Source organism: Geotrypetes seraphini, chromosome 2 (genome assembly GCF_902459505.1).
Source record: "Geotrypetes seraphini chromosome 2, aGeoSer1.1, whole genome shotgun sequence".
Classification (NCBI taxonomy): Eukaryota; Metazoa; Chordata; class Amphibia; order Gymnophiona; family Dermophiidae; genus Geotrypetes; species Geotrypetes seraphini.
The window spans coordinates 270,969,125-270,995,298 of NC_047085.1; the positions used below are offsets into that span (position 1 = coordinate 270,969,125).

The window sequence follows — 26,174 nt, forward strand, 5'->3', positions numbered from 1 at the left end:
GGCTGAACTGTGGAAGAGCAATACATCATATATAATTTGCTGCTTATTATTTATTTTAAAGCTTATATGTGTTGACCCCGCATAATTATTACAGTGCTGAATCAAATCTGTAGAATAATTTATGAATAAAAGTAGTTTATTTTTTTACTATGTGTTTCATGTTACACCATATTGTTATTGATGTGAACATAAGAATAGCCTTACTGGGTCAGACCAATGGTCCATCAAGCACAGTATCCCATTCTCACGGTGGCCAATCCAGGTCACTAGTACCTGGCCAAAACCTAAGATGTAGCAATATTCCATGCTACCAATGGAATACAGAGCAAGCAGTGGCTTCCCCCATGTCTTTCTCAATAATAGACTATAGACTTTTCCTCCAGGAACTTGTCCAAAACTTTCTTAAAACCATCTACACCAGGGGTCTCAAAATCCCTCCTTGAGGGCCACAGTCCAGTCAGGTTTTCAGGATTTCCCCAATGAATATGCATGAGATTTATGTGCATGCACTGCTTTCATTGTATATTCATTGGGGAAATCCTGAAAACCCGACTGGATTGTGGCCCTCAAGGAGGGACTTTGAGATCCCTGATCTACGCTATCCGCTCTTACCACATCTGGTGACGCCGTGTTCCAGTAAATTTGTTTGTGAATACCAGGCATGTTAGTGATGTAATCTTTTGCTTTCACATGTTTTATTTCCATTGCTTGAAAAAAGTGAGTTTATTTTCTGAACATTTGTATAATAAGCAATGGATCCAGAAACTATTGATACAATTGATGCTTGCACCATTGGCATAATCAAGAATCACAATGTCATTTAACAGCCTACAGGGCAGAGAGGGCCTTAACTCATAAAAGACCTTCATACAAGTCATCAGAAATTATTGACTCAAACATCTCAAAGTTTTGATGAAAGTTCACCTATCTGTCTCCATCATGAGGCAGTGTTTTTAACGCAATTTTGATTTTTTACAAAGGGGTCATTCATTCCATGTCAAGTGGACCAGGAGCCCACTCAACCCCCTTGAAATCCAACCAAATTTTACAGGGGTGTTGTCTAGGGTCTCAAATGAAATGCTGCAAAATTTTTTGTATCTATCTCAATTTGGTCAGAAGCTAGGGGTGGTTGAACAAAAGCAATCCACTCCCATGCCTTGTGTGACCTAAAACGCCAACTTTGCTTAAGCACTGCGGCAGAAGGAAACTACCTAGGAGTCTGAAATTTTGCAATTTGGACACCTTGGGGCATGTTTCTGTGCCAAGTTTGAAATCTTTTCAGTGTTCTCCCCAGAAATTTTTTCCAGCCGGGTGGCATGAAAAAAGTAGCCGGGTGGGGCGGGATGGGGAAATTTGGTGGTGGGGAAAATTAACCCCCTCTTTTACTAAGGTGCGCTAGCATTTTTAGCGCGCGCAAACCCCTGTGCTATTTGGGAAAACTAACGCCAGCTCAATGCTGGCGTTAGCATCTAGCGCATGTGGCAGTTCTCTGCGCACTAACCACTATTGTAACTTAGTAAAAGGAGCCCTAAATGTGTATTATTTTTATTAGTTAATTATTATTATTATTTTCCAATGCTCAATATGACTTCCTTTTTTAAGGTTTGACACTTGTGCCAGAATATTTTTACTAAATTTAATTAGTTTTTGCCCTCTTTCAAATGGTATAGAAGTTAAAAAAAAGGAAAGGCGTTAATGAAGTCATTAGGTTCAATCTAGCAATTTATTTCTGCATGAATTTAAACAACTAAAAAAAAATATATATATATATATAGCTAATCTAGTCATACAAGAAATGGCTCTACAGCAAGGGTGCCCACACTTTTTGGGCTTGCAAGCTACTTTTAAAATGACCAAGTTAAAATGATCTACCAACAATAAAATAAAATAAAAAAAACCCCCACAAAGCACACTGTACGCAGAGAAAATGTTAATTATCATTTATATTCCGCAGGTTTTCAAAGAGGTCAAGTTAGATGATTTTATGCAATGTCACCTCAGGAACAACTAGACAAAAATAGACAAATATACCCCCTCCCTTTTTACTAAATCGCAATAGCGGTTTTTAGTGCAGGGAGATGCTCTCGATGCTCATAGGCTCCCTGCGCTAAAAACTGTTATTGCGATTTAGTAAAAGGGGGCCATAGTGCAAAATATAGACAGCAGATATAAATTCTCAAAACAGACACATTTTGATCACTAAACTGAAAATAAAATAATTTCTCCCACAAATGGACATGCTTAGTTACGTCAGCTCTATGGCTGCTTTAACTGTAAGGCACCTGAATCTAAGGCTATATGCTATCATTCTGTAATGGAACCTGGGAGCCCATTCGCTGCTATAGAATAGGCGTTCCCTGTACAGTCTCAGGGTGCCTACGAGGAAGAACCCACTTGGAGAATTGCCCCTTATTTTTTTAAGGATTATAAAAACAGAAGCAATAATGTGAAAAACAAAACCCAGCCTTAAAACAGGCTGAATTAATTTGTAAACCATTATTTAAAGGATACTCAGAAAAAATATTGTTTTCCCTTAGCTTAAATGAAATAAACATATTCCTATCCATCATTTGACTATAGCTAAGTGCAAAAGAACATTAGCTCGAAAAACCTCACAGAGCTGCAGTGAAATAGAAAAGTGATTTCGTTTTACTGTAATTTCTGCATTAAGTGGATTTGCACACCCCAAGCTCCTTAAATCCTGATGCACTTCTAGCTTTTCCTGTATCAGACTTTGCAAGATTAATAAATGGAGCATCCTTTTGCCTGCCAGTTAAAGGATGAAAAACAAATGCCTATAAAGTTCAAATCACAGCTTGACTAAACTTGAACTTTTTTGATTTCATTCTTCCTGGCTGACCACTTTATCTTCCACAATAGGCACCAAAGTTGCTTGGATTGGAGCTTTAAAAGAGCAAGCAGAATCAGGTCCGATGTCCGTGTGTTTGTTTTTCTCAAATGGTATACCACTACACTTGCTGCTTTTACTTGCTTCGGGCCTTCCTCGTTGCCGGATCCTGCCTACTTTCTGTTTCCGCGAAGGCAGGACCTGGCAGCGAAGAAGGCCCGAAGCAAGTAAAAGCAGCAAGTTGTAAGCTTCCCTCCGGGGCTCTATCGTGTGCGTGCTGGCTTCCCTCCAAAACCGGAAGTAGCGTCCCAGGGGGGGAAGAGAAGGGAAGCCGGCACCTACACGATAGAACCCCGGAGGGAAGCTTACAACTTGCTGCTTTTACTTGCTTCAGGCCTTCCTCACTGTCGGGTCCTGCCTTCGCGGAAACAGAAAGTAGGCAGATCCCAGCAACGAGGAAGGCCTGAAGCAAGTAAAAGCATGCTGGCAAAAAAAAAAAGGCAGGCGTCAAACAAAATTTTCGGCGGCGAGTCAGCCCGGGAAGGAGCATCAGCGGCAGCAGCAGGATTAGCTGGCGGTCATCTAAATCAGCCGGGCGCAGCGCCCGGCTGTAAGGCCCTGGGGAGAACACTGCTTTTGCGAACGTGCTTCCATTTCTACAGGTCAGCAAAGTAGGCAAAAAAATTCATGAATGAAAATTTTTGGCACAGTTTGGCTCCATACTGCTGCTGGTAGGTAAGTCAGTTGAGGGTACAACTTTACCAGCAGACATGTACCATGCGATACTTCCAAGATTTACAATATGAGCTTTTACAGTCAAGTGAAGCTGAAGATATGACCATCCAAAAAATAAGGCTTTATGCAAATTTTCATTGTTTTTCAGAGTCAAATATCTCTAATGTGTAGGGTCCAAGATGAAACAGGATAGCTTCTGTAGCAGAAAACATGCTCTTTCAAATGATATTTTTTTAAAAACTACACATTAGAGATATTTAACTCTGAAAAACAGTGAAAATTTGCATAAAGCCATATTTTTTGGATGGTCATATCTTCAGCTTCACTTGACTGTAAAAGCTCATATTGTAAATCTTGGAAGTATCGCATGGTACATGTCTGCTGGTAAAGTTGTACCCTCAACTGACTTACCTACCAGCAGCAGTATGGAGCCAAACTGTGCCAAAAATTTTCATTCATGAATTTTTTTGCCTACTTTGCTGACCTGTAGAAATGGAAGCACGTTCGCAAAACTTGCCCCAAGGTGTTGTACCAAACTGCAAAATTCCAGACTCCTAGGTAGTTTCCTTCTGCTACAGTGCTTAAGCAAAGTTGGCGTTTTAGGTCACATGAGGCATGGGAGTGCTTATCTTTGCAGCTTTAATTCTTACCAAAGAAAGGTCGGGTCCAAAATGAAACAGGATAGATAGCTTCTGTAGCAAAACACATGCTCTTCCAAATGATATTAAAAAAAAAAAGTGAACAGAATGCTAGGAATGATTAAGAAGGGGATCACAAACAGATCGGAGAAGGTTATCATGCCGTGGTAAGCCCCCACCTGGAATACTGTATCCAGCACTGGTCGCCGTACATGAAGAAGGACATAGTACTACTCGAAAGGATCCAGAGATGAATGACAAATGGTTAAAGGGCTGGAGGAGTTGCACCAATGTGTAATTTATTCCTCCAGTACCACACTGAGGGAGGCTGATCATCCAGCCAATGGTTTAAAATACACTTTTTCCCAAGAATATAACACTTGCTTATAAACAGGCGTAGAGAGCCGAAAACAAAGTAGGTAAAAGAAAATGACAAAATAACATTGCAAGTGCTGAAAGAAAGGATAGTGTACTTCCTTGAATCTAATGGGTTACAGGATCCGAGGCAACATGGCTTTACAAAAGGTAAATCGTGCCAAACGAACCTGATTGAATTTTTTGATTGGGTGACCAGAGAGCTGGATCGAGGACATATGCTAGATGTAATTTACTTGGAATTCAGCAAAGCCTTTGATACAGTTCCTCATAGGAAGCTGTTGAACAAACTTGAAGGGCTGAAGTTAGGACCCAAAGGGGTGAACTGGGTCAGAAACTGGCTGTCGGACAGACGCCAGAGGGTGGTGGTTAATGGAAGTCGCTCGAAGGAAGGAAAGGTGACTAGTGGAGTCCCTCAGGGTTCGGTGCTGGGGCCAATCCTGTTCAATATGTATGTGAGTGACATTGCTGAAGGGTTAGAAGGAAGAGTGTGCCTTTTTGCAGATGATACCAAGATTTGTAACAGAGTAGACACCGAAGAGGGAGTGGAAAATATGAAAAAGGATCTGCAAAAGTTAGAGGAATGGTCTAATGCCTGGCAACTAAAATTCAATGCAAAGAAATGCAGAGTATTGCATTTGGGGATTAATAATAGGAAGGAACCGTATATGCTGGGAGGAGAGAAGCTGATATGCACGGACGGGGAGAGGGACCTTGGGGTGATAGTGTCCGAAGATCTAAAGGCGAAAAAACAGTGTGACAAGGCAGTGGCTGCTGCCAGAAGGATGCTGGGCTGTATAAAGAGAGGCGTAGTCAGTAGAAGGAAGAAGGTGTTGATGCCCCTGTACAGGTCATTGGTGAGGCCCCACTTGGAGTATTGTGTTCAGTTTTGGAGACCGTATCTGGCGAAAGACGTAAGAAGACTTGAGGCGGTCCAGAGGAGGGCGACGAAAATGATAGGAGGCTTGCGCCAGAAGACGTATGAGGAGAGACTGGAAGCCCTGAATATGCATACCCTAGAGCAGGTTTGTCCAATGTCGGTCCTCGAGGGCCGCAATCCAGTCGGGTTTTCAGGATTTCCCCAATGAATATGCATGAGATCTATGTGCATGCACTGCTTTCAATGCATATTCATTGGGGAAATCCTGAAAACCCGACTGGATTGCGGCCCTCGAGGACCGACATTGGACACCCCTGCCTAGAGGAAAGGAGAGACAGGGGAGATATGATTCAGACGTTCAAATACTTGAAGGGTATTAACGTAGAACAAAATCTTTTCCAGATAAAGGAAAATGGTAAAATCAGAGGACATAATTTGAGGTTGAGGGGTGGTAGATTCAGGGGCAATGTTAGGAAATTCTACTTTACGGAGAGGGTAACGGATGCCTGGAATGCGCTCCCGAGAGAGGTGGTGGAGAGTAAAACTGTGACTGAGTTCAAAGAAGCGTGGGATGAACACAGAAGATTTAGAATCAGAAAATAATATTAAATATTGAACTAGGCCAGTTACTGGGCAGACTTGCACGGTCTGTGTCTGTGTATGGCCGTTTGGTGGAGGATGGGCAGGGGAGGGCTTCAATGGCTGGGAGGGTGTAGATGGGCTGGAGTAAGTCTTAACAGAGATTTTGGCAGTTGGAACCCAAGCACAGTACCGGGTAAAGCTTTGGATTCTTGCCCAGAAATAGCTAAGAAGAAAAATTAAAAAAAAATTTTTTTAATTGAATCAGGTTGGGCAGACTGGATGGACCATTCGGGTCTTTATCTGCCGTCATCTACTATGTTACTATGTATGTTACTATGGAAAACTAAAGTATGCAGCGTCCTGCTTAAAAACGGCACTATCTCCTGCCAGAAACCCTGAATTGTTGAATACTCCCACAGACCGTGCACATAGGAATTCACTGGTGTAACATACCCTGCATGCTAACTTTTTATGTTTGTATTTTTCTTAAGGTATTATATAACTTGTCAAAAACAGACATTAAGGATGCCAAACCATCAATCAAGACAATCAAAGAAGACATACTCAGCCTTGAGAAAAGGATATTTTTTTGTCAGGCAAGTGTTTTTTATTTCAACTTTCATTAGTCACTTTAAAATGCCATACTGTATAAATAATCACTTCAAAACTTTGATTGTACTTAATAGTGAACGCTCAGACCCACAACTATAACCCAGTGAAAATTCACAGAGTAGCTGTGTATAGAGACCATCATTGCATGTTCACTGTCTCTCCCACCAATAACCATAGAACATGTTCTAACAACTCCAACAAGAACAACTTATCTTGGTATGTTTGGTGGTGGTATGGCCAACACAGCTACTCCGGGCACTTCCTTAATCACCATAACTGAACTGATACATTTTCACCGACCCTTCCCCAACCTAGGTTTCACCAGTTGGCTTCTTCAGGAGGGGTACTACAAAAACAAAATAATCCTAATCACACCACCACCTATAACACACAATAATCAAATGTTCACAGAACGCACAAACTCATAAATATATACTAGCTACTCTCATGCTGTTTATGCAGCTTTAATTCCTGCCTGCGGCTTACCGGGAAGTAAGATTCCTCCGTCCAGCATATAGAACGCTACTGGCGTCGCATTACGCACCAACAGACCACGCACCCTACAAATACTCCCCCACTGCATGCGTCACAAACAATGTCACTCCGAGGGGGAACTACCAGATCTTAAATCTGAAAGCAGTCGATCTCATTGTTCAACCCCACTGGGGCCAGGGTGTGCCACTGGAATATGAACCTATGTTCTTGATATAACAAATACTAGGATACATTCCCCGTATCCTTGTTGGATTGAAGTAACACTGTATACTTAACATCTAAAGCCATATGATTACTCATATGACTGACTAGGGGAGCAGAGTCACGCTTACAGCGAATATTGCTCAAATGTGTTTTTTATTACTATTCTTTAGGAATTAAGTCTTTTTCTGTATAGCTATGCTTCTAGTCCAATCCAGAATGGGATCTGAAATAACCATGGATGTTCATTTATAGTCAACTAGGGTTTTCACAGGAGTAAAACCTGATCTTGATTGTGGTGGCCAAAAAGTCAAATAAAGTTAAAAAGAAATGTGGTGTGGAAGGGGATGTGGAAGGAGGGCAGTTGGGGGACTGCTATGATTGTTGTTTAGGGAGAAATCTATTTGTAAATAAAAAGGAATGACGAATAAAACTGACTATTAGTACCTCTATATCAGGGATCTCAAAGTCCCTCCTCGAGGGCTGCAATCCAGTCGGGTTTTCAGGATTTCCCCAATGAATATACATGAGATCTATGTGCATGCACTGCTTTCAATGCATATTCATTGGGGAAATCCTGAAAACCAGACTGGATTGCGGCCCTCAAGGAGGGACTTTGAGATCCCTGCTCTATATAGATCTGTAAGGGACACAGTCCCTGAAAGGTTGAGAGGCGCATTCTGTTACTTCTGCTCAGTAGTCTGTTATCTACTTTTTCCAGCCAAAAGTGCCAGTGATTTACCACCATGAAAATTAAGCTTCAAATTAAATTAACCCAATAAAGTTGGAGGATTCCCCCCCATTTTTTATGAACCTTCTGTCATTTACTTGGATGTGATCAGCTGTTAAGCAAATTATGCAAAAAACAAAACAGAGAGGCATAGATCCAGTAAGAAATGCGAGGGGAAATGGAAAGTACATTTTTCTTAGTTTTATTGAGTAATAACTTTCTCTGGCTTAATAACTTTCTTTAACTTTTATTGAGTAATTTGTGTTAAATTTAGGTCAAGTATTGATCCAGGCTGATCTTGTACAATCTTTAACATTTCGCTCTTGCTCATTAGTGAGACGTCTGAGCCTGCATTTCATCCACCAGATTTTTGAAGTTGAGTGAATAATGCGTGAGGGCCAGTCTTTGGGAATCCTGGAGATGTTCATCTGTCATGTTGGAACGTTGTGTATTCTTTGTCATTTCAGATGGGAAAATGTAGATTCACACAAATAAGTTGAACTGAAACAAGAATGTACAGCTTCACTGCATCTTCTCAAGTTGGGAGATTTGTCTCTAGGCACTAGCTTCCAAAACAATTTTTGCTCAGCACGGGTCTTGAGAAAAATGTCATTTTTAATGGTTAATTTTTCATTTTCAGGAGATGGCTTATTCAATGAGTAATTTTTACCGAAAGCAGTTGCAGTTTCTTTAATGTCCACATCTACTTTGAATGGGTATGACAAGTACTCCACAACTGTTCCAATTTTTTGGAAGTCACAGAATCTATTTTCGAATTCCTGGATAACAGAACAGATTTCTGTCACATACTTCTCGTTCAGAAAAACAAAATTTGGACATTGTCCCAGATAGTCCTGCGTATTAGGAAAATGATCAAAAGTGTTTGCAAGGTCAGTCATCATTGCTCTTGTAGGATGAAACTGTACTCATCTCGCCAATGCATTTGTTTTTACCTTGTAGCTCAAGGTTCATATCACTTAGTTTGCCTGTAAAGTCAGCGAGAAATGGCAGATCACATAACCATTCCTTATCTTTCAATTCTGCTCGGTCATCTTCCTCTCCTTCAAAAAACTTCTTATTTCACTCAGGAAATCACAAATTTGCAGAAATTTGTGTCTACTTAGCTACCTTACATATGTGTGCAAAATTATTTCCGCTGCCTCTTCATCAAGAGTAAGGTTGAAAAGCCGTCTTTGAAGTGATCTTCCACGAACTGAATTTACAATTTTGACAGTCTATGACAGTTTTGTATTGAGTCTCTTGCTTGCCAAAACTTGCTGGTGAATGATGCAGTTGTTAGAAAAGAAATCTGGGACTATGAAACCCTTAACCTCACCTGTCATTGCTCTTGCTCCATCTGTAGTGATGGAAACATGTCTATGCAATGGAAGATTACACTATGTCACAAAATAATGGAAATAACTGAATATTTCCTGACCGGTAGTTCTCCCTTTTAAAGAAATCATTCAAAGTAGTTCTTTAACACTGAAGTCTTCAAAAGCCATCTGGATAAAGACTAGTAACTGGGCTGTCTCTTATGTCTGTAGATTCATCCAGTTAGAGTGAGAAAGCAACACAATTTGAAACATCCTCCAACAATTGTTCAGTTGTATCTCCACACATCTTTTCTATTTGCTGCATGACGGTGTTTCTTGACAATTGTACATCTTGAATAGCAGCTATGATCTTGTTCTTTTTAAATCCTTCAAAAAATATTGTCAGCTGCTTCATGAAAACAATCTTTTACAAATTCCCCTTTAGTGAAAGGTTTGCATTTCTTTGTGATCAGGTTGTTGACCTTGAAGGATGCTCTGTGACCTTGGCTTCGCCATCAACTGTTGCTGAGTAGCCAATTTCGATTTAAATTCTTTGAGCTTCAGTTTACGAATTTCACACTTGGGTGGAAAATCAACATCAAACTTATTGTTGTGAGGAGCCTTATAATGACGTTCCAGATTACCCTTTTTGGGCAAGGATACTGAGGCGTTACAAATTAGGCAGCAACACTTGACTTTCACCATGGTGAAGAATTAATCCATTTCCCATTTAACATGAAAGTGGTAGGTTTTACTGCTAAGTTAGTATAAACACTGGCTGAAATGTTAGTATGATCACTGGTCCAAAACTGTCACTGTCCCAAAGCATTAAAGATGATGTGCAATACAAGGACTGGAGATGCCAAAAGTAAACATAAGAATTCATCATACTGGCACCAATAATCAAATACCGCCAAACAATCATAAAAAAAACTCAAACATCTGTCCAGCAAACCAGATAAAATCAAATGCCGCCAAACAAGTTCAAATACCACCACATGCGATTTAATAAATTCTGCACACAGTATAGAATCAATGCAAAGGCTAGGCAAAATAAAATTGCAGAGGCAAGCAAAAGTCACAGTGGTTGGAAACAATTCGAAAGCAAGGCATAGGCAAGTTAGAACAAAATTGGAAAAGCCCGCCAAAATCACCAAATTCTTGACACTTTGTCTGCCCGAAAATGTTTAATGAAAGCGAACTATAAAATGACCAACGACCAGCAGCACACGACACAACTAATATGCTAAGTGTATTCAGGTAAAGCCCGGGTGAATGGATATCGTCCAGTACATAACACACTTCTAAGGGGTGTTGGGGCGGGGGCAGGAATGGGTGATTCTGAGAGGCAGGAGACCAGGTATGACACCGGGCCTGTGCTGTATCGTCGCAGACGGAGGCCCCCTGGTGTACCCACAAACTATTGGCACAAAAACAAGCACCCCCAATGCACCCGCAGGCAAGATTCCCGCAGGCAGGGAAAAAAGACAGGGAAATGATTAGCAGTAGCGGCAAGCCCTTGGCAGACGACCTGCCGGCATGAGCTCTCTCCTAGCCATGGGACGAGCTGCTGCAGAGATGGAACCAAGTGTCAAAGCAGCTCCTGATTGTGAAGCCTGACTTTATTTCGGGAAGAGGCGGTCGGAGCATACCACGAGTGATTTCCTTCACTCGCTGGTGCTCCGGCTACCCTCTCCTATCTCCCCCGCTAAAAACCGTATTCGTGGTTTTTTTAGCATTGGAACCCCCGCAAATATCAGGGGAGTACTGTACCAGACTTTATCCCAGGACAAGCAGGCAGCATATTCTTGACTGATGGGTGACGGCACCGACGGAGCCCCGGTACGGACAATTTTAGAGTGATTGCACTCTAAGAACTTGGAAAGTTCTGGCATGCCGCACCGCGCACGCGCGAGTGCCTTCCCGCCCGACAGAGGTGCGCGGTCCACCAGTTTCTTAGTTTCCGCGGAGCTAAGAAGACGCGTTTTTTCAACGGCTGTTGAAAATTTTTTTGACTTGCCTTCCCGCTCGCGTAAACCTTTTTGGCTTTTGCCTATTTCATTTTTTCTTTCATTTTTATAAAAAAAAACAAAAAACAAACTTTGTTTTTTTGATTCAATTTGGCTTTTCCCCTGCGGGGCCTTCTGCCACCATCGAAGCCTCGGCCTTCGATTTGGCTGAAGCGGTCTTCACTTTCATGCCCCCTCAGCCAGGTTTTAAAAAGTGCCAGCGGTGTGCTCGGCCCATATCTCTCACGGAACCACACAACTGGTGCTTACAGTGTTTGGGTCCTGAGCATCAGGCCTCCACCTGCACCCGCTGTGCCACACTTAAAAAACGAACTTTAAAAAATCGCCAAATACAGCAGCGATTACTGTTCGGTGCCGAGATGTCCGATCCCGTTCCATCGACTCCGACTTCGGCACCGGTTCAGTCGGCACCCTCTTCTTCGACGCCGCGAGACTCCGCACCGGCGTCCCAACATGCAGGTAAGCCGGCTAAGAAGCCTTCCCCGCTGGAGCATCCTCCGTTCTCGAGTGCAGTGAGTCCAATCCTGCCGACTGTGAGGCGCCAGCGGAAGCGCTCCGCTCCTATCGAGGTGAGTCCCTCGACATCGGGCTCCTCATCTCCGGGGCGTCGAGTGGCACCGCAGGTACCGCAGAAGAAAAAAGCGGTACCGGTGCCATCCCTTGATGACCGTATTGCGGCCATTCTCCAAGCATAGCTGAAGGAGCAATTACAACAGCTTCTTCCAGCTATCCTGGCACCGAACCTTCCGGTGCCGGTCCGCACTGAGCCGGTACCGATAGTGGAACAACCTGTGCTGTCGGTATCCACTCCCTCGGTACCGATTCACTCCACCTCATCGGTATCGATGCCAGTCCTTGCGCCGGAGCCGAGAGCTCAACATCAGTCGGTGCAGACTTCGGCTCCGGTACAACCGATTACATCGCCTGGGTCGATGTCGATGAGATCGGGTAAATCGGTGCGCAAGACCCGGCATGTAGAACCATCTACACCAGAGTCTCGGGACCGTTCTCCCCATGTCAGGGATCCTGATCTGTGGGGAGATTCAGAGGAACCCTTTCTCTCTGAAGGAGAATGTTCCTCAGATGAGGAGGAGTCTGCTGTACATGACCCGTCCTCTAAGCATGACACTTCATCTTTCTCCAGTTTCCTGAAAGATATGTGTGATTCCCTGTCCATTCCTTTGGAGGCTGAGTCCAAAAAGTCTAAAGCTTTTTTGGATGCCCTTGACTTCGACCAACCTCCAAAGGAATTTTTGAAGCTCCCTCTACACGATATCTTGAGGGAGACTTTCTACAAGAATTTAGAGACTCCCTTAACGGTTCCAGGGGCCCCACGTAAGTTAGACTCTCTATATAAAGTAATTCCCATTCCTGGGTTCGACAAACCACAACTTCCACATGAATCTTTACTTGTCGAATCCACCTTTAAAAAATCCTCAGGAGCCAGTGTATATGCTTCTGTACCTCCTGGCAGAGAGGGGAAAGCCATGGACAAATTTGGTAAGAGGCTCTACCAAAATGCAATGTTGGCAAATAGAGCTGGAAATTATGGGTTTCATTTTTCTTTCTACCTTAAACATCTCCTTACCACCATGGCTTCCTTTGAGAAATACCTTCCTCAACGAAAACAACAATCTTTCCACCATTGCTTGTCATCTATGTTTCAACTGCGTAAGTTCATGGTTAGGTCCATTTATGACACCTTTGAACTTACTTCCAGAGCGACAGCAATGTCGGTGGCAATGCGTCGCTTGGCCTGGCTTCGGGTATCTGAGCTTGATGTTAATCATCAAGATCGGCTAGCCAACGCCCCATGCCTAGGGGATGAGCTTTTTGGGGAATCCATGGACTCGACTACACAAAAGCTGTCTGCTCATGAGACACGTTGGGATACCCTACTTAAAAATAAGAAAAAGCCTCCCCCAACAAGGCCTTTTAGACAACAGTCAGCCTATCAACGCCGCTTCACAGCTCGGCCATTGCCAACAACAGCTCAGCAACCCAGGCGTCAACGGCAACAACAGCGTCAGCCTTCCAGACAACAACAGCAACAGCAGCCTGTAAAGCCAACTCCACAGCAGAAGACACAGCCCTTTTGACTTACTTCTCCAAAGTATAGCCAGTACCCCTATATCTGCTCTCCTGCCTCAACCTATAGGAGGTCGTCTCTCTCTGTTCCTCAGCCGGTGGGAAGTTATAACTTCGGACCAATGGGTCCTCAACATCATCCACCACGGCTACTCTCTCAACTTCCAGACTCTTCCGCCCCAAAACCTGCCAAAAGAGTCTGCTTTGAACAGTCCTCAATCTGCCCTCCTTATTCAGGAAGTCCAATCCCTCCTCCTTCTGAACGCCATAGAAGAAGTTCCTTTAGATCAAAAGGGGCAGGGGTTCTACTCCCGTTATTTTCTAGTTCCCAAAAAAACAGGAGATCTCAGACCTATTTTAGATCTTCGTGATCTCAACAAACATCTAGTAAAGGAAAAATTCAAAATGCTTTCCTTAGCCATCCTTTATCCTCTTCTCAATCAAGACGACTGGCTATGCTCCCTCGATCTCAAAGAGGCATACACTCACATACCGATCAATATAACCTCAAGACAGTATCTCCGTTTCATGATCAATCATTGTCATTACCAATACAAGGTGCTGCCCTTCGGTCTTGCCTCCTCTCCAAGGGTATTCACCAAATGTCTGATTGTGGTGGCTGCCTTTCTACGCTCTCACAACCTTCAAGTCTTTCCTTACCTGGACGATTGGTTGATAAAGGCCACATCCGCTCAAGCAGTTCTCCTGGCCACCAACCAAACCATCCTGTTTCTACAAATACTGGGGTTCGAGATCAATCTACCCAAATCTCATCTCATCCCCACTCAGAGACTTCAATTCATTGGAGCGATACTAGACACACTCCTCATGAGAGCATTTTTACCAACCAATCGTCTTCAAACCCTTCAGTCTCTATGTCAGCAGGTGCTTCCTCAACATTCCATCTCAGCCAGACAAATGATGGTACTCTTGGGTCACATGGCATCCACAGTTCATGTCACACCCCTCGCACGTCTTCACCTGCGCACTCCTCAATGGACCCTTGCTACTCAGTGGTCCCAAGCGACGGATCCTTGCTCACGACACATATCTGTGACATCATCTCTTCGTCAGTCTCTTCAATGGTGGTTGGTATCCTCAAATCTATCCAGAGGTCTTCTGTTCCATCAGCCTCCTCATCAACTAGTCATCACCACCGACGCCTCTCCTTATGCATGGGGAGCTCATTTGAACGAGTTCCAGACTCAAGGTCTTTGGACAGCCCAGGAAAAGAAACATCACATCAATTTCCTGGAACTCAGAGCAATGTTTTATGCCCTCAAGGCCTTCCAACATTTCTTACTAAAAAAAAAATATAAAAAAGCACAAAAAAATCCTTCTCTTTCCTCTGTTAAATCTTATTTCTTCTTCCTGCAGTTTTGTTTAAAATACTGTGTTTTAGGTGGTATAGAGCCTATATTTCTGCCTTACTAGTAGTCTTACTTATAGTCCCACCAACCCCAGGGACCACTATTCATATATAGAGACCCATATAATCAGGACTTCACAACCAATCAAGATGACCTTTATTCTATGCAATCACTGTGGTGCTTTAATTCCAAGACATACTATTTGGAGGCTTAAGGCTTGCCCTATCTGTCTTCAACTTGCCAGTATTAAGGAGGAGCTCTGCAAACTTAAACAGGAATTGAATACAATTAAAGCAGCTTCCATCACTCCACAAAATCATACCAACTTACCACCTCTACCTCAAAGAATAAAACAGCCCAGGAATAAATGGGTCACAGTAGGCTCAGGAAGACTGCGACATGTAACACAGAAACATCCACCTTCACTAATATTACCTCTACAGAATTCCTTCGCTCCACTAGTGCACTGCGATACTCAGGAAAACAGAAGGGAGGTGGGACTGGAACCAATGAAGGAAACTCAAGAGAACAAGAGCACCCTAAGTACAAATAAAAAAGCCAAAAACAGAAAACTATTACTGTTGGGGGATTCCATCATCAGAGGCATTAACCTTGGAACACAGGGCGAGGAGTCCAAAATAGTGAAATGTCTTCCAGGATCCTCAGCTACCAGGAGTTCCAGGCAAATACTGACTATAGTTAAGGAAGAAACTAAGGATTTTAACACTGATGTTGTTATCCATCTGGGAACAAATGACCTGGCCAACAACTCCACACTTGCAGCACAGAAAGCTTTTCGGGAGCTTGGTGAGGGCGTGAAACCTTTTGTAAAGACTTTAGCTTTTTCTGAAATACTGCCTGCATATGGAAAAGGAGAGCAAAGAGTGAAAAACACAGAGGACTTTAATAGATGGCTCAGAGCCTGGTGTCATCAAGAAGGCTTCAGGTACATAGGAGGATGGGGAAATACATGGAAGGACAAGAAGCTATATTGCACTGATGGGCTACATATTACTACAGCAGGAAAAAGAAACCTTGCAGAGAAATTTAGACAATATTTTTCCAGGCATTTAAAACTAGAAGGTGGGGGTGGTGTATGTACGAAGGACAATTATAAAGACCACCCCCGGCAAAAGAAAAGATGTGATAGTAGTAAAGGCTGCAACATAAGCAATATCAGCAACTCATTTCTTAGTATTGCAACGGAAAGTGAAACGACACAAAAATCCATACGAAGAAGGAGATTATCGCTGAAAAATAGCTGGAAAGCGATGACCACAAATGCTCGCAGTCTAAGCAACAAAGTTCATGAACTGCAAGCCCTGATATTAGAGGCAGATCTAGATATTGTTGCTATCACAGAGACATGGTTCAGTGAATCACATGGATGGGATGCAAACATACCGGGATATAATCTTTTTAGGAAGGACAGAGATGGTCATAAAGGTGGAGGAGTAGCTCTCTATGTAAAGATCAATATCCAAGCGACCGAAATGCAAGGGACCTGGGGAGAGGAAGAAGCGATATGGATTGCTCTGAAAAGAGAAGATGGAACTTCTATCTACGTGGGTGTAGTCTACAGACCTCCGACTCAATCGCAGCAAATTGATAAGGATCTGATTGTGGATATCCAAAAGTTTGGAAGGAAAGAGGAGGTTCTGCTGTTGGGAGATTTCAACCTGCCGGATGCGGACTGGAATGTTCCGTCTGCGGAATCGGAAAGAAGTAGGGAGATTGTGGATGCCTTTCAAGAGGCTCTGCTCAGACAAATGGTGACGGAACCCACAAGGGAAAAAGCGATATTGGATCTGGTCCTCACAAATGGAGAGAGTATCTCTAATGTTCGAGTGGGTGCTCACCTGGGTAGTAGCGATCATCAAACGGTTTGGTTTGATATAACGGCTAAAGTGGAGAGCGGCCGCACGATACTTAAAGTCCTAGATTTCAAACGTACGGACTTTAATGCAATGGGAAAGTACCTGAAGAAAGAGCTGTTAGGATGGGAGGACATAAGAGAAGTGGAAAGACAGTGGTCTAAGCTGAAAGGAGCGATAAAAATGGCTACGGACCTTTATGTGAAGAAAATCAATAAAAACAAAAGAAAAAGGAAGCCGATATGGTTCTCCAACCTAGTGGCTGAGAAAATAAAGGCGAAAGAGTTGGCGTTCATGAAATATAAAAAAACCCAAGAAGAGGAGAGCAGAAAGGACTACAGGGTGAAACTGAAAGAAGCCAAGAGAGAGATACGTTTGGCGAAGGCACAGGCGGAAGAACAAATGGCTAAAAATGTAAAAAAGGGAGATAAAAATTTTTTCAGATATATTAGTGAAAGGAGGAAGATAAAAAATGGAATTGCTAGGCTAAAAGATGCTGGGAACAAATATGTGGAGAGTGATGAGGAGAAAGCAAATGTGCTAAACAAATACTTCTGTTCTGTGTTCACAGAAGAAAATCCTGGAGAAGGACCGAGATTGTCCGGCAAAGTTACACGAGAAAATGGAGTAGATTCTGCGCCGTTCACGGAGGAGGGTGTTTATGAGCAACTTGAAAAACTGAAGGTGGACAAAGCGATGGGACCAGACGGGATCCATCCCAGGATACTAAGGGAACTCAGAGAGGTTCTGGCGAGTCCTATTAAAGACTTGTTCAACAAATCTCTGGAGACGGGAGTGATTCCTGGGGATTGGAGGAGAGCGGATGTGGTCCCTATTCATAAAAGTGGTCACAGGGATGAAGCAGGAAACTACAGGCCGGTGAGCCTCACTTCAGTTGTTGGAAAAATAATGGAAGTGTTGCTGAAAGAAAGGATAGTGTATTTCCTTGAATCTAATGGGTTACAGGATCCGAGGCAACATGGCTTTACAAAAGGTAAATCGTGCCAAACGAACCTGATTGAATTTTTTGATTGGGTGACCAGAGAGCTGGATCGAGGACATATGCTAGATGTAATTTATTTGGATTTCAGCAAAGCCTTTGATACAGTTCCTCATAGGAGGCTGTTGAACAAACTTGAAGGGCTAAAGTTAGGACCCAAAGTGGTGAACTGGGTCAGAAACTGGCTGTCGGACAGACGCCAGAGGGTGGTGGTTAATGGAAGTCGCTCGAAGGAAGGAAAGGTGACTAGTGGAGTCCCTCAGGGTTCGGTGCTGGGGCCAATCCTGTTCAATATGTATGTAAGTGACATTGCTGAAGGGTTAGAAGGAAAAGTGTGCCTTTTTGCAGATGATACCAAGATTTGTAACAGAGTAGACACCGAAGAGGGAGTGGAAAATATGAAAAAGGATCTGCAAAAGTTAGAGGAATGGTCTAATGCCTGGCAACTAAAATTCAATGCAAAGAAATGCAGAGTAATGCATTTGGGGATTAATAATAGGAAGGAACCGTATATGCTGGGAGGAGAGAAGCTGATATGCACGGACGGGGAGAGGGACCTCGGGGTGATAGTGTCCGAAGATCTAAAGGCGAAAAAACAGTGTGACAAGGCAGTGGCTGCTGCCAGAAGGATTCTGGGCTGTATAAAGAGAGGCGTAGTCAGTAGAAGAAAGAAGGTGTTGATGCCCCTGTACAGGTCATTGGTGAGGCCCCACTTGGAGTATTGTGTTCAGTTTTGGAGACCGTATCTGGCGAAAGACGTAAGAAGACTTGAGGCGGTCCAGAGGAGGGCGACGAAAATGATAGGAGGCTTGCACCAGAAGACATATGAGGAGAGACTGGAAGCCCTGAATATGTATACCCTAGAGGAAAGGAGAGACAGGGGAGATATGATTCAGACGTTCAAATACTTAAAGGGTATTAACGTAGAACAAAATCTTTTCCAGAGAAAGGAAAATGGTAAAACCAGAGGACATAATTTGAGGTTGAGGGGTGGTAGATTCAGGGGCAATGTTAGGAAATTCTACTTTACGGAGAGGGTGGTGGATGCCTGGAATGCGCTCCCGGGAGAGGTGGTGGAGAGTAAAACTGTGACTGAGTTCAAAGAAGCGTGGGATGAACACAGAAGATTTAGAATCAGAAAATAATATTAAAGATTGAACTAGGCCAGTTACTGGGCAGACTTGTACGGTCTGTGTCTGTGTATGGCCGTTTGGAGGAGGATGGGCAGGGGAGGGCTTCAATGGCTGGGAGGGTGTAGATGGGCTGGAGTAAGTCTTAACAGAGATTTCGGCAGTTGGAACCCAAGCACAGTACCGGGTAAAGCTTTGGATTCTCGCCCAGAAATAGCTAAGAAGAAAAAAAAAAAAAAAAAAAAAAAGAAAAAAAATTTTTTAAATTGAATCAGGTTGGGCAGACTGGATGGACCATTCGGGTCTTTATCTGCCGTCATCTACTATGTTACTATGTTACTATCTTCTCTTTCCTCAGGTCCTGCTGTTGTGCACAGACAATCAGGTTGCGATGTACTACATCAACAAACAGGGTGGGACAGGATCTCGTCCTTTATGCCAAGAAGCCCAAAAGATCTGGACTTGGGCCATAGATCACCATCTCTTCCTGAAAACTATCTACATTCAGGGAGAACAGAATTCCTTAGCGGACAAACTCAGCAGAATCCTCCAGCCTCACGAGTGGACACTCGATCCTGTAACTCTACAGTCTATCTTCACTCAATGGGGCACTCCTCAGATAGACCTCTTTGCAGCTCCTCACAATCATCAGCTGCCCCTATTCTGCTCCAGACTCTACTCTCCTCACCGTCTGGCAGCAGATGCGTTTGTCCTCGACTGGTCAAATCTGTTCCTGTACGCCTTCCCTCCTCTGCCTCTCATGTTGAGAACCTTGTTCAAGCTCAAGAGGGAACGAGCCACCATGATTCTGATTTCTCCGAGGTGGCCCAGGCAACATTGGTTCTCCCTTCTACTTCAACTCAGTTCCAGGGAACCTTTTCTTCTTCCACTGTTTCCTTCTCTGCTTACACAGCATCAGGAGACCCTTCTACATCCCAACCTACAGTCTCTGCACCTGACAGCTTGGTATCTCTCGGGCTGACATCTCATGATACTCTTTTATCTCAGCCTGTTCGTTCCATTCTAGATGCCTCCAGGAAACCAGCCACTCTGCAATGTTATCATCAGAAGTGGACGAGATTTTCTTCCTGGTGTCTTCTTCATCATTTTGATCCCACTTCCCTAGCAGTGGAGACGTTGTTGGATTATTTACTTTCCTTGTCTGACTCTGGCCTTAAGTCTTCTTCCATCAGAGTCCACCTCAGTGCTGCTTTTCATGAGCCGGTCCATGGAAAACTTCTCTCAGCTCATCCCCTGGTGTCCAGGTTCATGCGAGGGCTTTTCAATGTGAAACCACCTCTTAAAGCCCCTCCTGTTATCTGGGATCTCAATGTGGTTCTTTCTGCCTTAATGAAGCCTCCATTTGAACCCTTGGCTACCTCTCCTTTCAAGTTTCTCACTTGGAAAGTACTTTTCCTTATTGCTCTTACCTCTGCCAGGAGGGTCAGTGAGCTTCATGCACTGGTTGCAGATCCACCTTTTACGGTTTTTCACCATGACAAGGTGGTTCTGCGTACCCATCCAAAGTTTCTCCCTAAGGTTGTCTCTGAATTCCATCTCAACCAATCCATTGTTCTACCTGTTTTCTTTCCAAAACCTCATTCTCATTCTGGGGAACAAGCTCTGCATACTTTGGATTGTAAAAGGGCTCTGGCGTACTATCTAGAGCGTACAAAACCCCACAGATCAATTCCCCAACTCTTTCTGTCCTTTGATCCGAATAAATTGGGACGTCCTGTTTCTAAGCGTACGTTGTCTAATTGGCTGGCAGCGTGCATTTCATTCTGTTATGCTCAGACCGGACTGACACTGGAAGGTTCTGTCACGGCCCATAAAGTCAGAGCAATGGCAGCATCTGTAGCTTTCCTCCGTTCCACTCCTATTGAGGAAATCTGCAAGGCTGCTACTTGGTCCTCAGTTCATACTTTTACATCTCATTATTGTCTGGATGCATTCTCCAGACGGGATGGACACTTCGGCCAATCTGTTTTGCAAAATTTGTTTTCCTAATGGCCAACCTTCCCTCCATCCCTCTTTTTGTTAGCTTGGAGGTCACCCATCAGTCAAGAATATGCTGCCTGCTTGTCCTGGGATAAAGCACAGTTACTTACCGTAACAGGTGTTATCCAGGGACAGCAGGCAGATATTCTTGCGTCCCACCCACCTCCCCGGGTTGGCTTCTTAGCTGGCTTATCATAACTGGTGGACCGCGCGCCTCTGTCGGGCGGGAAGGCACGTGCGCGGTGCGGCATGCCAGAACTTTCCAAGTTCTTAGAGTGCAATCACTCTAAAATTGTCCGTACCGGGGCTCCGTCGGTGCCGTCACCCATCAGTCAAGAATATCTGCCTGCTGTCACTGGATAACACCTGTTACGGTAAGTAACTGTGCTTTACAGTCTATGGCCCAGAAATATCAAAGAAAGAGATAAGTTAATTTAATCATGTATTTTTTGATGGGTATAACTGGGCAGACTGGATGGACCGTTCAGGTCTTTATTTGCCGTCATTTACTATGTTAAGATTCGAGGAAAGAAAATGAACAGGTAAGATCAAATTTCTCCTTGTTTTTGTGGATTAAGAAAGTAACTGTATTGCTTTGGTAATGTTTTTCTAAGACACAGGTGTCAAGACCCGCGTAGCCGTTTTAGGCAGCCCATGGTCCGATGCCCCCGGTGTTATCCTCACAGCTGCAGTGTGGACGAAGCCGCATGCAGTGGCTTCTCGCGCATCTTGTGCCTGAACTGGAAGCCTTCTCTGACATTGCAACATCAGAGGGAATGCATCTGGTGAGGCGTGGGACGTGTGAGGAGCCGCTGCATGCGGCTTTGTGCACACTGCAGCTGTTAGGCGGAGGGAGCTGGCCACAAGATAACACCGGGGGCATCGGACCGCAGGCCGCATAAAACAGCCAGAAGGTAAGATACCTGCCAGAGACGACAAAGGTAGGGGGAATGATTTTAATTTCAATTTAGTGTTTGGAATTGTCAATTTTGAAAATTTTAATCTGCTGTCTATATTTTACACTGCTCAGGAAGAAATACATGTTTCTTTTTCTCTGGGGGTTGTACTGCATGCAGGGTCTTAAATCTTAGGGTTTCTTTTTTATATATTAGTACTTTTAGTTTTTGGTTCAGTATTTGCATAGGGGTTATCTGTGTTCTGGTAGGAATGAATGTTGTGTGCTTTGTGTAGTTTAATTTTGTGGTTAACTATTATGTGTTAATAAGATTATATTGTGTGTGTGTGTGTGTGTATATATATGAAAAATGAATGGAAAAAATTGTGGTGTTATGGGGGAGGGGTCTGGCCCATGACTTAGCCTGTGTTTTGGATTTGGTCCCTTAATGTGATGAGTTTGACACCCCTGTTCTAAGAGATTTCACATAATTTGCCTTTTTTCCCCTTTTTTTAATAGATCTGCCAAGTTCCATGTCTGAGTGAATCAATTCTTCAGTTACATTATCGTGGGTCAAAGCATAAGAAGGTAATATTAATTTGGATCTTAATATTTAACCCAGAGCTGGAAATAGAATACTTAGGCTCCTGTTGAAGGGATTGTAGAGACAGACACAAATTTTTCCTTTATATCTTATTTCACTTTTAGCTTTATTTTTCTGAAATCAAATTTTAATTTCCTGGGAGTTTTCCAGTTCAGCTTTAAACTTATATTTCCTTATATATTTCTACTTTCAGGTTGAAATGGTTTATAGTTTACAACTTCAAATTATTTTTTCTTGGTGCCATATAAAGTCTTAATACAGTACTCCCCTGAAATTCGTGGGGGTTCTGTTCCAGGAACACCCGCAAATTTTGAAAAACTGCAAATGCTGTTTAGGAGCTGATCAAAGGCAGGAGAGGGCAGCTGGGGCGCTGGCAGGTACTGAAAATCATTCTCAGTATTTTCCGACTGCCTCTTCCTGATACTAAAGTCAGGCTACACCAATCAGGAGCTGCTTTGACACACCAGATAACGTGTCAAAGCAGCTCCTGATTGGTGTAGACTGACTTTAGTACCAGGAAGAGGCAGTCGGAAAATACCGTGAATTACTAAGTCCGCAAACTGCAAATTCACGGGGGTTTACTTTACTGTATTCAGTATTACTGAGTGTGTGTTTTGGATCTTAACTCATCAAGTTGCTAGAATTCAAATCTGAGTCAATGACACCTAACACACTTGTATACTGATAAGTTGAGCATAGACATTTGGTTCTTCAGGTGTTTCAAGAAATTTCTGTATTCTAGAATGCTCCACGTCTAACCTTTTAATTTCCTTTTTACTAAAAATTTTCTTTTTGGGATGGGGAGGTTTTGCTTCGTTCCCCCACACTACTTCCTACATATAGTTTCTATTGTAAAAACGTTCATACCATGTTTTGTATGTAAAATAATGTAATTATAAAGCATGAGTTTGTATCCTTAGGATAAAAAATGTTATATAAATCCAGATTAGATTAGATTTTATCATAGTCAAAGGAGTGATTCTAATATGGGCTTCAGTCTGTATAAAGTAATAGTGGAATGCATAAACATGATATTGCATGAGTAGAACCTTGAGTTTCCAATTTGCCCCCAAATAGAATGCTAATTTTTCATCATTCCTCTTTTGCCTTATGCTGTGAGAGCATGGCATTGCTGGTTCTTCTCCATATATGTACTTTACAGGTGATATATTCAGGTGAGTGTCTCATTTTTTATACCGTATAATATTAAAGGAAAATAAGCAGTTTAGATTAGCCTTATGGTCTTTAAACACTTTTGAATCCTTGAGGTAAGTTCCATTCTAGTGCAATAGGTGTGCCATTCTGGAGAAATGGGTAATATCCCAATGCTCGTGAGCCTTGCAGATGGAATCTATATAAAAAAATGTCTAGCTCAAAGCTGTAATTGACCCAGAAAAGCATCCCTTCTACTTCACCAGAGAACTCTGCCCCCTTCAATTTTTAACTTCTGCATGCAAGCCTGAAGGAGTCTTTCTGATCTGCTCAGCCTATTTCTTTATTTTTGTCACTGTTTTTCAGTCTTTTTCATTTCTATGCTAAGAGCTTCACTGGCTGAGGGTACAGCTCTGCTTGCGTGGAGGAGAAGCAGACTGCAGCTGACAGGCTGTTGGCCAGCCCACAGAAACATTTTTGAAACTCGGGGCCATTCCCCTTGTAGAATTTTCCTACAGTGTTGCAGGTGCTTGAGTTCAGGCTGTTAGGCATTTGTTGGGGACTCAGCGGGACTCGCAGGGTGCTGGCTGCATTTTGCCTCCCTCATTTTTGCGTCTGTGGGTCCGCAGGGGTTGGAGGTAGTCAGACTGGCAGCCCGAAGATTCAGCACTGGAAGGACATTCAGTTTTGAGGCACCAATTTCTTCTCTCAGATCCAGTTACCTTTTGGAGCCGAAGCAGGCTGCAAATAGGCAGCACAGGTCATAGTAAGGTTGTTACAGCCTATAAGGAAAATCCTGGAAAGGTGGTGTGGGGGAAGTCTGTACATGTTAAATATTAAAGATCTCTGCCTGTTCCCTGATGTTCCTCCACCTCTAAAATTGCAGGGTTTTCATTTTAATTTAGTGTTTTGGAGCCATTTATTTTTTGCCAAAACACTGTTGTGGTGCCAATCTTGGATTTCCCAATAATTTGTTTTCTTTCTCATCCCCCTCCCCCCTAAAGTTTTTCCAGAAGCTCTAAATCGCCTCGTTTTGCCTTAAAACTAGCAGGGATAGAGTCCTCAGACTTATGACCCTAATTCATGCCAGATTTGCGCTGGATGGCACCATGTGCTGTGCAGCACATGAAAGGGGGGGGGGCAGGAGTGGTTGGTTTAGCCTCCCCTTTGGTCTCTAGGGCCGAAGAACAGGCAGGAAACCTGTTTGGTTGGGGCTATATTCCTTTCAGAGCTCTGGCATAGTGGCTGTCCTAAATGCAGGGGTCTGGAGACCGTGGAACCCAAGAGACGCAAGCTAGTGCCCTCTTCAGGAGACTCAGAGCTGTCTAGTATGATGTTTTCTCTGAAATTTAATTTGATGTGGATAGCTTTTCAGGACCTCCCTTTCAAAAGGGAAGTCTGGCAGCACTTCTGAAGGTGCACAAGGGGGCAGAGGCTCCCAGGGTGTGTCTGCCACACTGGGTACAGCTGGCCAGAAGCTAGGGGGCCTTTCTGAGGGAGATTTAGAGGATGGAGGATTTTGCTATGCCCTTGCTGTTTCAGGGTGCGCCCTCCCTCTCAGGAGATGCAGGGTTGCAGATTGATACGTCTGCTTTATAGTATACCAACCTTAGCACACAGGACATTGGTGTGCCGACAATTCCACTCGGTCAAATGCACGCAGAGACAAGTGAGCACATGAAGGGAATGGAATTGCCTGGGCGCAATTGTAAGTGTAGTGGGGTGGGTTTGCGGCAATCTTTTAATTTAGAGCACGTCGGCATTGAGCACTCCCCCTAAGAGCGCGAGAGCATGTAATTGTAAAAGGTTCCCCACACACACATCCATGTCAGAGCGAGAGCGTGAGTTGTAATTGAGTTCTAAGTGTAGTGGGGGGGGGGTCCCCATACCTCTGAACAAGAGTTCCAAACCCCCCCACGAACGACAGTGAGGGGTTCCCCCCCACACACACACCACCTGAGAGCGGGAAACAGAAGGAATAGTGTGGCCCACATGTGTCCTGCACCAATATCCTGTGCGCATTTGACAAGTCATTGTGCTTTATATCCCTCAGTGGCTCTCGGTCTTGGATATGATCCCACGATCATCTGTCTGTTCAAATCCTTGTCTCAGTTACATTCTAAGACTGATTCTCTGTGGGAATTAAACTTGGACTCCCAGCAGATCCCTTCTGCTCCCTCCTCTATTATAAGTGGAGTGAGAGCCCAGTCTTCTTCGTTTCCCTGGCATCCTGATTCCAATATATTTGTCACAGAATATTGGGATTCTTCTGAAGGGTCCCTTAAAGTGGCTAGGTTTATGCTGTATTCGATGGACACAGGAGTGTCACCACCCGTTCAGTCATCCCAAGGTGACACAGGTTACCAAACGCACGTCTCTGCCAGGTGAGGAAGGCGTGGTGTTAAAGGATATGTTGGATTGCATTGTGGATGTGGTTCTCAAGACAGTTTGAGGGTTTAGTCTTGGGCATCACATTGGCCACAGCAGGTGCTTTTTTGACCCATGCCTGTCATACCAGGTTGCAGAGTCTTGAGTGGGTAAGTGGTGAGCTTTTACCTCAGCTACTATTAGCAGGGGCGGTTGCCTTGTATAACATCAGAGTTATGAGAAAAGTTTTG

General features: G+C 43.6%; 1 protein-coding gene across 2 annotated transcripts in view; it reads left to right on the top strand.

The window, feature by feature from the left end:
• Positions 1–26,174, top strand: part of LOC117353568 — a 312,994-nt gene that overhangs the window by 2,834 nt on the left and 283,986 nt on the right. For both annotated transcript variants that reach the window (XM_033929657.1, XM_033929658.1), the window contains exons 2-3: positions 6,550–6,654; positions 22,320–22,388. In XM_033929657.1, coding sequence (XP_033785548.1) covers positions 6,550–6,654; positions 22,320–22,388 — 174 coding nt within the window. The remainder of the gene's footprint in view (positions 1–6,549; positions 6,655–22,319; positions 22,389–26,174) is intronic.